Genomic DNA, 14,588 nt, shown 5'->3' with positions numbered 1-14,588 from the left:
CTCCCTCCTCCCGAGTTTTCCCTCCGCCCTCCTCCCCGCTGGCTCTCCCCTCTGCAGCCTCCTCTCCTCGCCCACACTCGCTTTCGCCCTGGCGCCCGCAGACGCATCCTCCCTCTGCTCTGCCTCGCTCGCTCCCTCTTTCTCTTTCACTTTGGCCGGCCCTGCCACCTTTTAAAATGTTTCCCCTTCCCTGTGATTCGCCAGCCGCCGCGCCGCGGCCCCCCGCGCGCTCGCCCGCGCCCTCGCCCGCCCGCTTTTTGTCTCGCGCGCGCCCTCGCCCCACCTCCGATTTGCTACACTGAGGCGCCGTCAATGGACTGCATTGAAAGCCGGCTCCGGCGCGAGGGGCCCGGGCGCTTCACGCCGCATTGCCGGGCATTCTTCCCGTATTAAGTATTCGTGTCATATTAATAGTCATGAATATCTGCTATTAGGAGGCTCCCGGAACGCTGCCCGGCGCGGGTGTTAGAAGCTCCAGCGAAGCCGCCGCTCAGAAAAGGGACTCGGATTCAGGCACACGCACGCACCCACCCATCCACACACACTTTTTTCCTTCTTCTTCCGTGTTGGGGCTTGCACATTTTTATTTTTTCCTCCCTCCAAACAACTTTGCATCCGAACCCATCGCGCCGGGATAGAGACTGACTGTGTGACCAACTGGCGGCGCAGCGCGAATCACCGGTGGTTCCAGGTCGGATGGAGCCGAGCGGGGCACGGGCGCCCGGCGGAGCCTCGGCGCCGTGACGCGAGTCCTGGGTGGCACGGGGCTCGCGGCGCCTTTTGTGTGGGGCGCGCTCGGGCGGCGGGGCAGCCGGGTCTCCAGCGTGGCTGGGTCTTTTCCGCCCTGACTCGTTAGCCCAGACTCCGCGCAGATGTTAGTTCACAGTTTTTCAGCGATGGTGAGTCCCACTCCCCCCTACCCGCCCCTTCCATCCCCGTTTCTTTAGGAATTCGGCTCTGGAAACCTGGGGCTGCGAAGCTGCCCGAGACCTCCGGGTTCACTCCCAGGCTTCCTACTGGGCACCTCCTTCCATTTGCACCCTGCCATCCCCTCCTTTGCCCTCTCTCTTTTCCATCCTTCTGTCGAATGCATCATTTCCCCCCATTCGGCCTCTTCCTGCCTCGCAGACCTACCTCGCTGCCGCTTTCTCCAGGCGTTTTGTTCCCCACGCTCCTCTTTATTTCCTCCAGTCTCCTCGGGTTCAGATTTGATGCTTAATCCGTAGGCAGGAAAAATGCAACCCGGTATGCCCGGTGCCCTCGGGGGCCCTTCGGTACCTCGGAGGGTAAAGTCCCTGGAACCAACTCCGTTCACTTGTTTTGCAAGCAAATTGCTAGAGAGAAACTTAAAGTCGGGTGTTTCTTCTGCCCTCTGGGGCCGGGGTGGAAGGGGCGGGGGTGCCTCCGCCCTGGGGTGCACCTCTCTCTTTTAAACCAGATAAGGCTCCATCTTTTTATTTCAACCCCCTACTTGCTATCCCCACCCCCCCCACACCACCACCCCATTCAAACCATACATAGACCCTGCGGAGGGAAAGGCTCTTAACAGAGGAAGCGGGATAGACCGACCCCTGATTTTTCTGTTAAAACCTTCTCTACACGAGTCTTTTAAACGTGTGGGTTCGTTACAGCTCCACTGCGAACTAAGTTTCTATTTAAATAGTCGTGAAATGGTAGCAGCCGCTGAAGGTTTATGATTTTTCCCTCCAAAGAAATGGAACAGGATAAACAATAACGCAGTGGCTGGCAGGTTCAAGTCTGGTGGGGGGGTGGGGGAACGGATAAAAGGCCGCTTCTGTTGTTTAATATTTAGTAGGAGTTGTAATTTTGCTTAAGGGAGGTTTTACGTTGCGGCTTGACGGGTTGTGTTCCTGGGGGCCGCTTTCTGTCCTTTTCCTTCCCTCTGAGAGATGCCTGCGGAGAGTTTCCTGTGCCCGCACATTTGGGCAAATCCCACTGAGCTTTAGAAGGGCTCTTTCGCTTCTGGGGTATTTCCCAAAATGAACACCTCATTGCTGATGTCGTCCCCCACCTCCTCCCTGGGTGAGCGTGTTTCTGGTGGCCCACTCATTCCTCCCCAACTCGTTCTCTTGCAGGACCGCCACGACGGCACCAGCAACGGGACGGCACGGTTGCCCCAGCTGGGCACTGTAGGTCAATCTCCCTACACGAGTGCCCCGCCGCTGTCCCACACCCCCAATGCCGACTTCCAGCCCCCCTACTTCCCCCCGCCCTACCAGCCCATCTATCCCCAGTCGCAAGATCCTTACTCCCACGTCAACGACCCCTACAGCCTGAACCCCCTGCACGCTCAACCGCAGCCGCAACACCCGGGCTGGCCGGGCCAGAGGCAGAGCCAGGAGTCTGGGCTTCTGCACACGCACCGGGGGCTGCCCCACCAGTTGTCGGGCCTGGACCCTCGCAGGGATTACCGACGGCACGAGGACCTTCTGCACGGCCCACACGGGCTCGGCTCAGGACTCGGAGACCTCCCTATCCATTCCTTACCTCACGCCATCGAGGACGTCCCGGTAAGAGGCCGCCCAAGCCGCTGGGAACGCAGCCCCTACTCACCTACATAGGATTTGCATACAACCGGTGGGCCCAAGTTTTTCTCAATGCTATTTATTTTTTTAAAGTGTGTGTGTGTGTGTGTGTGTGTGTGTAAGTGCTTTGAGGATCCACATAGACAACTACATTTAAAAAATTTTAAAGTAATTGAGGGCTGTAGCCCTAGAACAATGGTTCCTGGGATTCCCTTGAACAATGCCGGCTCTGCCGATTCCACCAACACAGAAATCGATCAGAAGGATGTCACCATTAACAATATTTCCCCCTTGTGATGTAAATAGTTTGCATTGGGAGAGGATCTAATTCCACCGCTGTGTCTGGCTGTGGGGATTTCTTCCTGTCCTGGGAAAAATGTTAAATTCAAGTGGGGGAAAAAATACCCATTATATGCTCTCCAAATTAAGCAAAACAAAAAGTGTAAAGGACGTTGCTAAGAGAGTAATTTTTTAGCAGGACTTTCATGAGCACTAGTGAAACCCCAAAGTGATGTATGCACCCTCTCCTGATTAAAGAAAAGCAAGCAGCAAATCTGAGCACAGTGACTTCTTTCTAGGGGTGCTAAGTGGTGACCTCATAAATCATTAGCTGGGTTCCCAAGGCCTATCAGAATCCGCTATACCCCATATTAAATTAAATGTTTTGAAACTGTTGGGTAATGCGTTATTTGAGTTCTAATTCAGTTATCAATAAATGCAGTTAAAAATGACTTCTAAATAAGCATGACATTAGCACATCTACTATTTACAATGAAAACCAGGCTATTGATAATTTGAAAATACTTTTCTGAAATTAAATTTGAGCCAGCATCCCCGCTTCAATTCTACATATTTATGGTTCCCTCACAACCCTCCCGAAATGGAATTAGAACAAGCCAATGATTTTATTAAAGCTGCAAAGGCTTCTGTTCAAGCTCCTTTCCTTTGGAGAGGAAATGTATCTGGATGTGATTTTTGCTCAAATGCTATTTCAAATGACTGCATCAACTATTGCAGCAGTATGTCCCTTGACAGTTTGATGATGACCGCATTAGATTGCAAAGGAAGTGGTCAGATGAACTTACCTGCTTACTTGGTGAATTTAAAACGTTGTTTAAGTTGCATAGAAAATTTACTGCATCTCTCTTTGGCTCGGTTAATCACGGAAATTTCTTGGTTGTGCTTAGCAGGCTTGCAGGGAAAGCAGGAACGTAAGCATTTAATCCAGGTGCAAGACTTAGTAAGCATTTTCTGTGTATCGGCTCGGATGTAAATGTTGGAGACATTGATGCTTAATATTTTTGAAGTCAAATATGAGGAGCCAAGTACTTTAGAAGAGAGGAGACGTTTTTGTTTGCTTGGTTTAAGTTGAAAGTTGTGATTGTCTTAGTGCTCCTTCCCAAAGAGACTGGGAATCCTGGTCCTTGTCAGGCTCTCTGGAAATATTTGAATTGCAAAATAATGTTGCAAGCTTTTGGAACAATTAGGATGTAGAATCAAGCGCGTTACTTTCTGAAAATTCCTAGATGGCTGGTGGGAATTCCTAACACCTGGATAGTCTCTTTTTGGGACGAAATTGGTCAGTTAGGAGAAATTGACCAAGAGATCAAATGAAAACAAGGAAACCCAGTTGCAACTCTTCCCTCTCCCTCCCCCACCTTTTAGGAAAAAAAGTCTTTCAAAGGAATTTGGGTCAGGAAAAGAGTTGTTTTCAATTTTCCCACCACAGTAACAGTTAACCTTTGGTAAGAATGGCTGTGAAATACTTAAGAAAATCAAGTCGATGGGGGAAATTATTCAATCATTAATATCTCAGTGGGATTTTAAACTTAACAGTCTGCCCTGTATGGACAGGTTCAGAAATAATACAAATAAAAGTATTATGCCACACTATGTTTGCTTTATGGGTTTAGGGTGCATGCATAAAAGGATCATATTTCCCCATATAGTTAAAACACAAGAACTGCAGCAGTAGTCATTTCTGAACATTTCTCAATTTAATTATACTTAAATCCAGAAGCACTTTAGGCAAGTTACAAATGAGAGCACTGAGTATAATAAAACCTGTAATAAAGCAACTTAGTACCATCCACCCGGAATCATTGCGATCAGGCACAATTAACAGGAGCATAAATCCAAGACAGAATGGAAAATGTTTGAATCAGTATTATTGTTGGACAAAAACTACAGAAGGAAGTAATAGTTTTTTAAATGGTAATGCCTGTGTTTGGTAACGGTTGCAAAATCTTCTATCTCAGCAGCCCTGGTGCTAATTTGTAAACACAGCCAGACATTATATTGCCTGTCAGTTTCTGCATTAGAAAACATGATTTCATTTTACTTTCTAATCACGTTTTGACTCTAGCACACACACCCATACCCATCCATCTGTTATAAAAATAAAAAGGACAACATACCTGCTAGTGGACAACAGGAAAGCAACCTCAAAGGGTTTTTGTTTGGTTTTGAATCTTTTCCATATTCCTGTGTGATACTCACTTTAGACAGAAGTCTTTAAAAAACCAAAATCCCCCTAGTTTTCCCTAAGGAAAGGTGTGCATATACATGAGCTCTTTATCACACTACCTAAAACATTTCCAAACGGTTTCAATGCTCCCCTGCTCCTCCCACCCGATATTTCTATTGTGTTTCTCTGGCTTTTGCTGCCTCAACACTGGATCGCCCAAGTCCATAGCTGCTGCGGCACCACTTTAAAGCTTGGTTCATTTGTAAAGGTTGGACGGACTCTGAAAGATTTGGTACTCCAGAACTTAATTTAATTTCCAAAGAAAGTTTTATTTCCCACCCCACCTCCCCTTTCCAATGTGGATGGTTGACTGGGGGGAGGGGGAAGAGAAATTGGCCGAGGCTGTGCAGTGAAACCTCTTGAGTTGCAAAGCCCCAGATTCCAATAAGCCAAGATGAGATGTTTATATATAAATGTCATTATAAGGGAGGAGGAATTTCGATTCTACACTTTCCCCTCCCCCTATTTTGCAAGGAATATTCATTTCCTTTTGTTTTGATTATACACTTACATCCATGTGTATCCTTTTGTTGCAGCATGTAGAAGACCCGGGTATTAACATCCCAGATCAAACTGTAATTAAGAAAGGTAAGCCATTTCCTTCTGCATTCCAAGCATGTCCTTACAGGCACAGTGCTATTTAAAAGAACTTGCAGAGCTGTATTTCTTTTTTTCAAATAGGATTTCCTAAAGGCTCAGAATTCGCAAACAGATAGGCCTAGAACAGCAGTGCTTTCAGGATTGGCTTTCTGTATGTTAGTAATGGCAACAGGCTTGCTTTGTTTTTACTTTTGATTTGACTATTTAATCTAGTTTACTGTGATCAGGACAAACACATACACGGTGCAATACTTGAACTGATTTGGAAGTTACATTTCAATTCTGAAACGGCTTAATAGGTTTTAATCCATTGTGTGCATGTAGAGAAATGTAAATGTAAAGTATGACAAATAATATCAAAATAGGGACAATTGAGTAAAACAGCTGTCATGAACAGTGAAAATGAACAAATTTTCACGTTCTTCAAAGAAGCTTATTAGTTGTTTAAGGGTTTTAAAACTTTGTGAATTAGGTTAAGGAACATTTGGCTGTTGGTTTAGTTAAAATGAGCCATCTTCAGGGGATGTCAAGATTAGTTAGCATATTTGTTGGGAGCAGAATTTGGTAATACAAAAGTGTCAAGCGATATGGATGGCTTTTTAATTTGCATTGTGTTTAGTGAATAGAAATAAAGTTTACTGGAATAAATGCTATTCACTCATTGGTGGCAGGCTGTTTTCGTTTTTGTTTTGGGGGGCGATTTTGGTAGCAGCAATGTTAGGTTTCAGGCTTCTAGGCAACCACCAGAGGATGATGCTATATAAAACTGTTCTCATTTCTAACCCCAATCAGTATATTGTTAACTAGTTTAAACTTTCATTTTTGCATCTGTGAAATCTTTGTCACATCAAATTAGATGTGCAAGGGATAAATCTTAAGAGATGCTCTTTCCAAGTCGACATGGTAATTGGCTCTTTTATTAGTAATCTCTCAAGAGTTCGTTTAACTCCTATTGTCTCTATTAGCCTCCCCAGAGCTATTAATGTCACAAGTGATCTATCCAAAACCTAGAGCTCCCCCCCCACCCCCTACTTCTAGAATATCCCCATTAAGGATCACATAAGGGAGGAGTACTTTGATGCGAATGTGTGCATATTATTATATATGTCTCCAGGTGGCATTTTAAAATACAAATGCATACTGTACTTCAATAGTTGTGAATGCATCTGACTTGGAGTGGTTTTGAGGAATGCAACATGAACGCAATCTCTGCTGGGCTTGAATTTTTTAAGGTGGGTCAAGGAAGCTTATGGGTTTAACTAGGAAGTAAACACCCCTGATCCCTTTCCAATAAAGCAACTTAACCAGAGTTCAGGCTATGAAGTATTTTTAAGAAAAGTACACATTGCTAGTACTCTTGCTAGGCCTGGTATTCATCGCCTCTCAGATAAAAACTCGGCTTGAAATGGATCTCAAAACCCTGAGTCTTTTCAGAAGACCATAAGCAGGATTGGGGAAGAAAAGGGGATGGGGGTGGTAGTAAGAGAAGGGGCATTTGTGATCACGGAGACTACACAGAACACACATCCCTCAGTCTGGTGCCTTTTACTGAAATGCTCATTTACACGAAATCATCCCGCTCAAAAACCCTCCAAGCACACGACTTGCTCTTCGTTTACAAGTCTACTGCACCCTACACCTTGACTCCATCACCTTATGTGGGGCCCGCTCTCCTCGGATGCCGAGTGGGTCACAATTCATCACGGTCAGTGAACAGAAAAAGGGTCCAGGCAGAAAGGCAGGCCCGGCCAACTTGGAGGGCAAGGAAGAGGACGGGGAGGCTGTACCGCCTGAAAGCCTGCCATGCGGGGAAGCGCTAGGGACGGTGCCAAATAAGGGGGCGGGGGGGACGAGGGTCATCGGTGGCCACACGAAGCCTTCCCGTGTTTCTCCGCAGGCCCCGTGTCCCTGTCCAAGTCCAACAGCAACGCAGTGTCCGCTATTCCTATTAACAAGGACAACCTCTTCGGCGGCGTGGTGAACCCCAACGAAGTCTTCTGTTCAGTTCCGGGTCGCCTCTCGCTCCTCAGCTCCACCTCGAAGTACAAGGTCACGGTGGCGGAAGTACAGCGGCGCCTCTCCCCACCCGAGTGTCTGAACGCGTCGCTGCTGGGCGGAGTACTGCGGAGGTGAGGCTCGGCCCCGCCCGTGCGCGGCCGGCAGACTGCGCATGCGCCGGGCGGCGGCGCCGGCGCCACCCGCCCAACTCGCTCGGCGGCCCGCCCTTCGCTGGAGAAGAAAGGGGCGGGAAGACCGGAGGAGAAGCTCGAGTGGGTGGAGCCAGGGGCGGGGCGAGCGGACCCGCGCCTGCGCTCTCCGTCATCGTCCCGCGCTCTGGGCCCGGCGCGCGCTCTCGCCGCGCACGCGCATCTGCCTGCGCCGCGGGCTCAGTCCCGGCTGCTGCAGCCGTGGGGCGCCGTGCAGCCGCCTTTCCCTCTTCGCGCACACCTCGCGAGCCGAGGGAACGTTTCTCTCCGTTCTCGCTCTTGTCTTCCTTCGCCACTCCGACCGTGCGTTCAATCGAGTTCTAATAGAAGAGCTTTTTAATAAAAGAAGGCGGTCTCTTCCTCTCCAGTCCACGCGCCACCACCGACCATGCCACAGGCGCTCGTGTTTCATTGTCCCGATTCCGTGGGACCGTGAGGTGTGCATTGAATGCCCAGATTTCTTGGGGCCCTCATGTGTGCCAGGCTGTGCAAAAGTTGACATGCATTGTCTGTAGTCGACATCGGTTGCACCCTTGGCCGAGGGTTCTCTCCTACCCCTGGCAGGTGAAAAAGCTTTTAGTGGGGTAAGTTTAGGGCCTGAAGAAAAGCATCCTCCTTCATCTCCTGCAGCTTCTCCCTCTGGGGCAGGTGGGCTTCATCCTCCCATGGGGTCTGTTCTGCGTTGCTGTGAGTGGAGGCTCTTGGATTGAATTTACCCATTTTCCTTTGCTTAAACAAATTTTTTTTCAACAGACCAAGAACTTCATTCTTTTGACATTTATTCATTTATTGATGTTGACCCCACCCCCAAAGTTTTGCTTTGATGTGTGTATCCCAATGCAAAGCCTATAAAACCAAGTTTGAGAGGTTTTAATATCAGCTGTTCTGATCTTTTCCTCCCTCCCTGACTGACACTGCTTCTCCTTTGTAATCATTCCCTGACACAGACTTTTATTCTGCCCTCTGCCTCCCCTCCCCCCTCAATGTTGGAGACTGTTTACCTAGGGGAGTTTAATCTAATCCACACAATTAAAGAGCACTTGAGTAGGGAATAAAATCTGAAATTAATTAATTTGCTGTTTTATTTAAACAATTTATCTTAACCACTTTCTGATGATGGGAGTCTATTTAGACATCTAGTTAGGACCGCCGGCATTGTCCCTGAAATCAGTGACATTTTGAAAGGCTGCTGTCAGTCTTTAACATTCCCAGTTAGTCCGGTGACCTGGCATGTCAGTAAGCAGTTGGTGAGATCAATTTCCCATCGGGGCACTGTGTCACATTTGTGAGGGTGATGATAACTTTGGTTACTGTGAACAACTTAAGAGCAGATCTGGCAAAGACAATGTGAAGACCCTGTTGGGATCTGCGTGAGGGTAACAACAGAGAACAGATACAGAAATCCATTGAACTGAAAAGTAGCTCTGGCCCTTGAGCTGGAAGCTGTGTTTTGTTGTGGTTCTTCTTTGGAGAGTTGGGAAAGGAAACCCTCTCTCCCTGCCGTCCGAGGGGCAGTGATCATGAACATGGGGTGCTTTACCATTGAACCAGAATTTGTGCCCTGTGATGTTTCCATAGCACTCTTTCCTAAGTTTCCTGCCCTTAAATGTCTTCTGGCCAGGCTTCTGAGTGTTTGAAAAGCACATTTTAGGAAATGTTCGAAAATCACGATACCGTGAAGCAGAATGAGCCAATTCACAAACCCTTTCTTGCACCTTTGTGAAACAGAGCGAAGTCTAAAAATGGAGGAAGGTCTTTGAGAGAAAAACTGGACAAGATAGGATTAAACCTGCCAGCAGGGAGACGTAAAGCTGCTAACGTCACACTGCTCACGTCACTGGTGGAGGGTAAGTGAGGCTCCTCACTCCATGGGAAGAGCCTTCTGGGGCTATGTGTGGTATGTGCTGGCCAGATGTTTGGTTGTATTTTGTGTCCATCGGGCCCTTTTATCTTTCCAGGAAGTGAGCGGGATTCTTACATGTCAAAACCCAATTTGCATATCCTCCTACCATCTCACTCTTTCCCCTCTCCCACAAAATTACACTTCCTCAGCCCCCCTTCGTGACCTAAACAACTTGAAAATTTAAGAAGTGCCTGTTTTTCAAGTTTCGGACTCTTTGAGGAGCTCAGCAGTAAATCACTTAAGTTGTTGTGACATCTGTGTTTGAGAAATGCGTGACCATTCCTTCCTGAATTAATTTGGGAATCGTTGACCTGCATCCTGCTCTAAGACTGTCCCGAAGGCTCAGGGTTGTGTGCCCTTTTAGGTTTGGGTTTTCCAAACATATGCTCCCTTATCTCCTTTGTATTGTGCTCCTCTCCTGGAGGAAGAAAGGTTTGCTTTTAGATGGCTTGGGTAGGACTAGAAAAGAGAAATTACACTGAGCAATTTTTTTCACAGCACTTTGCGAAACACACACAGATACAGGAATCTTCAAAACAAAAAGCCAACCCTGCCCTCATTTCTTGCTCTAGATCAACCAGCATCCACTCACTTTCTTGCTTCCTCTAGATGACTGTAGCTTTTTTGATGAGGAATTGACTCAAGATAGGGCATGTTGACATGAACAGACAACTCTTCTGTGTCCCTTTGGAAGCGGCTCAGGCTAGGGGGTGGGGGAGGGGGAGAGGGCCTTAGCATAAGGCAGGTTTAAAAAGGGGCATTTATGATTTAAAGGAGACATGTCATCTTATTTCTGTCTCATATTGGAAGTCTCCCCTTTACAATGAAGCCAAGGGCTAGCTTTATACATTATTTGACAACAGTTCAAACCATGACTTTGAAGAAGAATCCTAGGAGTAACCTTTGTGAATGGTGTCGAAGATGATGCCGCATGTTAAAGAATAAGCAATTGTTCCGTGCCAGAAACTCAGCTATGGTAACAGTATATGAAAAACAATGCCAGAGCAGAAGAACCCGCTCTCCCATTACCCCCAAAGAGTTATATGCAAAAAAGGGGGAGTGGTGGCCTGGGTGTAGCATGAGAATGCGCATGGATTTGAGGGGGGAGTCTGTGGCAGGGAGGCAGTTTCTAGAGCACTGTTATTGTTTGTGATCCGCTCCATTTTATGGAAACAAGCTCTGCGGAGAAGGGCTTTGATGCTCTAATTGGCGCATGCGTTCTTCCGGAGCTGGAGCTAATGGCAGGAAGCCCTGCAGTAAAAACCAACTGGTTCAGGAAATTAAAACCAAAGATTTGAAAATCAACAACACAGACAGACTCGGTGGAGTGACCCTCAAATCCTCTTGGTAATCGTTTTGGGTGAACAGATAATTATATGTGATCAAGTTAAAATTTAAACCCTTAGTTGCTCTCTTGCCAAAAAAAAGTTCAAGGAGTAATTATGAATATCACTTATGGCAGTGTGAGGTTGGTGTGGGGATAGGTGTGAGGCTGGAATAAAAGGAGCATTTTTTAAAAGAGAAGTTAGAAAACTCATTCGGGGTGAGGGGTGGGGTTGGTGGGATTTATGTTTTCGTGTCCTCTTGGCTTTCTGGAACAGCGGTCACATGCTACAGAGAAGGAAATACAAGCCTGAAATGAGAACCCAGTGGTTTCCTTCAGCATCTGGGTTGTGTGAATAAGAGCTCTAGGAGTAGGGGGGGACTCTGTTATCACATGTTGGCCCCTCCACCCTGGTTTTTGATCCCAACTCTTTCCTTCTCTCGCACCCACTTCCTTTCTTCTGCCTCTTGCCAGGAGAAGCCGTCCACCTAGCCAGGGACTTTGGATACGTGTGTGAAACTGAATTTCCTGCCAAAGCGGTAGCTGAATTTCTCAACCGGCAACATTCCGATCCTAATGAGCAAGTGACAAGAAAAAACATGCTCCTGGCTACAAAGTAAGGCATTTATCTCTGCCGGGTCTCTGTCCCTCACCCTCACCGTCAAGAGAAACAAAAATAATTTCCTCACTTGTTCTTCTGTCTCCCCTCCTCCCCCACCTCCTCTTTTCCTTTTGTGCTAAGCAGTGTGGTTGTTAATATTGATTGCGAACCATCATCTGTTTTAAAGGGGAAACATAAAATGGGATTGTTAGTGGTCCCCCCCCCCATCTGTTTTCTATTTCTCCCCATCTTCTCTTTCTCCCCCTTATCAATAATGTGCATGGGTAGGGAGTGGAGTGGAGTGGGGGTTTGAAAGAAGCTGAGTTTGGATTTGTGGCTGGGTTGTTTCAGAAAGACCAGACTCAGATCCTTGGGAGGCAATGGGCTTGGCTAGATCCAGTTTTGTCTCCTGCCAGTCTGTTCTCCAAGGGTGAAGATGAATCAGTGGCCTGCAAAGTGTGCAAGCCAGAAGCTGTCCTACTTCCAACACTAATACTCATTCCATCGCCTACCTCACCCCCAACTCAAAAGTCATACACACACACACACACACACACACACAGGTTTCTATTATAAGTGAGATATACCAAATAGGTTTCGAAATGGCCAAGTTCTAGTCTCATCAGTAGCGGGGCCGCCTAGTCTTCTGTAGGTGCCACATGAAAAGAAAATAATGGTTATGATGTGTTTTCTGGAAATTAAAGATGCTTATTTAGAAGCCCCCTTCATTCCTAAAGTTGATGTCACACAGGGCATAAAACTGGCGGGCAGAGCCGATGAGGCCTAGGACGGGGGGCATGAGCGGGCATTACTGCGGAGGACCAGCTAGGGTGCCCTCACTCTTCCTGCAGGCCAGGCTGCTTCTGCCCCAGGAAGGGAGGGAGGCTCCAGCTTAGCAGGGCCTCCAGCCCCAGGGGCTGAGTGGCTTGCCCACAGGCCGTATCTGCTGGCTTTCAAGGGCTTTTCTGGAATTTCTCTTTTCTCTCCTTCATAAGCACCTCCACTACCACTTTCCCGAAAGATTTTAATTAAAAAAAAAAATTTGAGTGTGCAGGAAGAGAAATGCAATAGGAACATGGAGATGTCTATTTTCTCCCTAACTGCCCTGAATTACTCCCCAAAGAGCAGGATTTTTTTTCCATCTGTTTTGATTTATTGATATTTTTGAAGGCAGCATGGCCCAAGGATGGTTGCTCTTATCAGTTTGGATGCAACCTGATTTGAAGGTGACTGGTGGGTAATTCTGCTCACAAAGGCCGGCTAAGACCCCACAGCGGCCCAGAGAAGAGAGGGTACTCATGGCAGTGTGAAAAGACGGATGGTTGCCCAATAGCGTTGGCAAGATGCATGGGTTCCTGACTCTCGGCCCAACTCTTCCGTTTCCCTGGCAGTGTGTGAACGGAATCCCTGTGACTGCGGTATTTGGTGTGAGGGAAGAAGTTTGATACACTTGAGAGCAATGCTTATGTGTACACATCCTGTGCCTGAGTTTGAAAACATCAGTTGCCGTAAACCAGGCTCTAATTAAAGGTGATCCCTTGTATGACGGATTTGAACTTGAAAGGGTAATCTAGGCTGTAGTCCGTAAGAAAGCAGATCACCAGGCCCTTTCTTCCGCTGCACCTCCGTGTAGGTTTAAGACACCAACCTCTAGGTTTACAGTTGAGCACAAACCACGTGGGGCCTCCAGAGAGAGAGACAGACCCTCCCGTGTGAAAGTACGCATGTAGGAGAGATGTTTTTGTGAAGGCGGAGAGGTCACGGGGTCTCCCAACCTGTGGCTCCCACCAAGTCAGTCTCTGTGAACTTGGGTCAGATCTGCCCCTGCTTGGTCCGGCTTGAGCTAAATGCATCAGTGACTGCTGATTCTGCTCACAGGGGAGCCTCACTTCTCTCTCTCTTTCTCTCTGCCTCCCTGTACCACAGACAGATATGCAAAGAGTTCACAGACCTGTTGGCGCAGGACCGCTCTCCCCTGGGGAACTCCAGGCCCAATCCCATCCTGGAGCCCGGCATCCAGAGCTGCTTGACCCACTTCAACCTCATCTCCCATGGCTTCGGCAGTCCGGCCGTGTGCGCTGCCGTCACGGCCCTGCAGAACTATCTCACGGAGGCCCTCAAGGCCATGGACAAAATGTACCTCAGTAACAACCCCAACAGCCACACGGACAACAGCGCCAAAAGCGGTGACAAAGAAGAGAAGCACAGGAAGTGAGGCGTGTGGCCTGCCAGCACCTCACCAGCCCTGGTACCCACCTGCCCTCCAGCCCCCACTGCCACCCCCCACTCCCACCCCCACACCTTGCAGGCGACAGCTCCGGGAATCCCCTCCTGCTACTGCTACTGCTGCTGCCGCTGCTGCCGCCCCCATCATCCTTCTCCATCAGGCCTCCTGAGCCCCTGGGAGGGGAGCCACTGCAGGCTCAGCCCCTCTGCCTCAACCTCCCCACCGGCACCAACTCCTCTTGCCCTGATGTGGAGCCTAAGCGAACAGAACAGGCTGTGAAGCCAGCAAAGAAAAGTCCTGTCCGCGTTTGTGAACTTTTCAAAACAAAACAAATCAACAGACAGCAACAAAAACTTTTTTCTAGAAAAAAAAAGAACATTAAAAAAATTATATGCGCTTCATGGGACTGAATCACCATCTTCCCTTACATACTTCAGTTCAGATTGTAGCCATACTTAAAACAAACAAACAAGCAAACAAAAAGACAGAAAGGATATTGACATTTTTATCAGTATTGTGAATAAACTTGAACACAAAATACACGACGTTCCATGTCCTGTCTTCAGTGGTAGAAGGTTTTCTTCTCCAAGGTAAAGCGACCAACTTGAACTTTCTCTGGCAACATGATTCATGGTTATATAAGGGAATCAGTG

The 14,588-nt window shown here is 47.8% G+C and overlaps 1 protein-coding gene across 2 annotated transcripts in view; it reads left to right on the top strand.

Moving 5' to 3' along the window:
- TFAP2A (transcription factor AP-2 alpha) overlaps window positions 1–13,983 on the top strand; it is a 20,719-nt gene extending 6,736 nt beyond the window's left edge. Inside the window, exons 1-7 of one of the 2 annotated variants that reach the window (XM_004711658.2) lie at window positions 820–899; window positions 2,097–2,531; window positions 5,610–5,661; window positions 7,571–7,802; window positions 9,609–9,727; window positions 11,582–11,723; window positions 13,635–13,983. In XM_004711658.2, coding sequence (XP_004711715.1) covers window positions 873–899; window positions 2,097–2,531; window positions 5,610–5,661; window positions 7,571–7,802; window positions 9,609–9,727; window positions 11,582–11,723; window positions 13,635–13,923 — 1,296 coding nt within the window. In that variant the 5' untranslated portion in view covers window positions 820–872 and the 3' untranslated portion in view covers window positions 13,924–13,983. Of the gene's footprint in view, window positions 1–819; window positions 900–2,096; window positions 2,532–5,609; window positions 5,662–7,570; window positions 7,803–9,608; window positions 9,728–11,581; window positions 11,724–13,634 lie in introns of those variants that run through there. The other variant, XM_004711659.2, reaches the window with a different exon arrangement.
- Window positions 13,984–14,588: the final 605 nt, after the last annotated feature.

This window comes from Echinops telfairi, unplaced genomic scaffold (assembly GCF_000313985.2).
Source record: "Echinops telfairi isolate 266 unplaced genomic scaffold, ASM31398v2 ScPeMD7_655;HRSCAF=1070, whole genome shotgun sequence".
NCBI classification, from domain to species: Eukaryota; Metazoa; Chordata; class Mammalia; order Afrosoricida; family Tenrecidae; genus Echinops; species Echinops telfairi.
The sequence above is the reverse complement of the archived record's forward strand: the minus strand, read 5'-3'. Positions and strand labels throughout refer to the sequence as shown.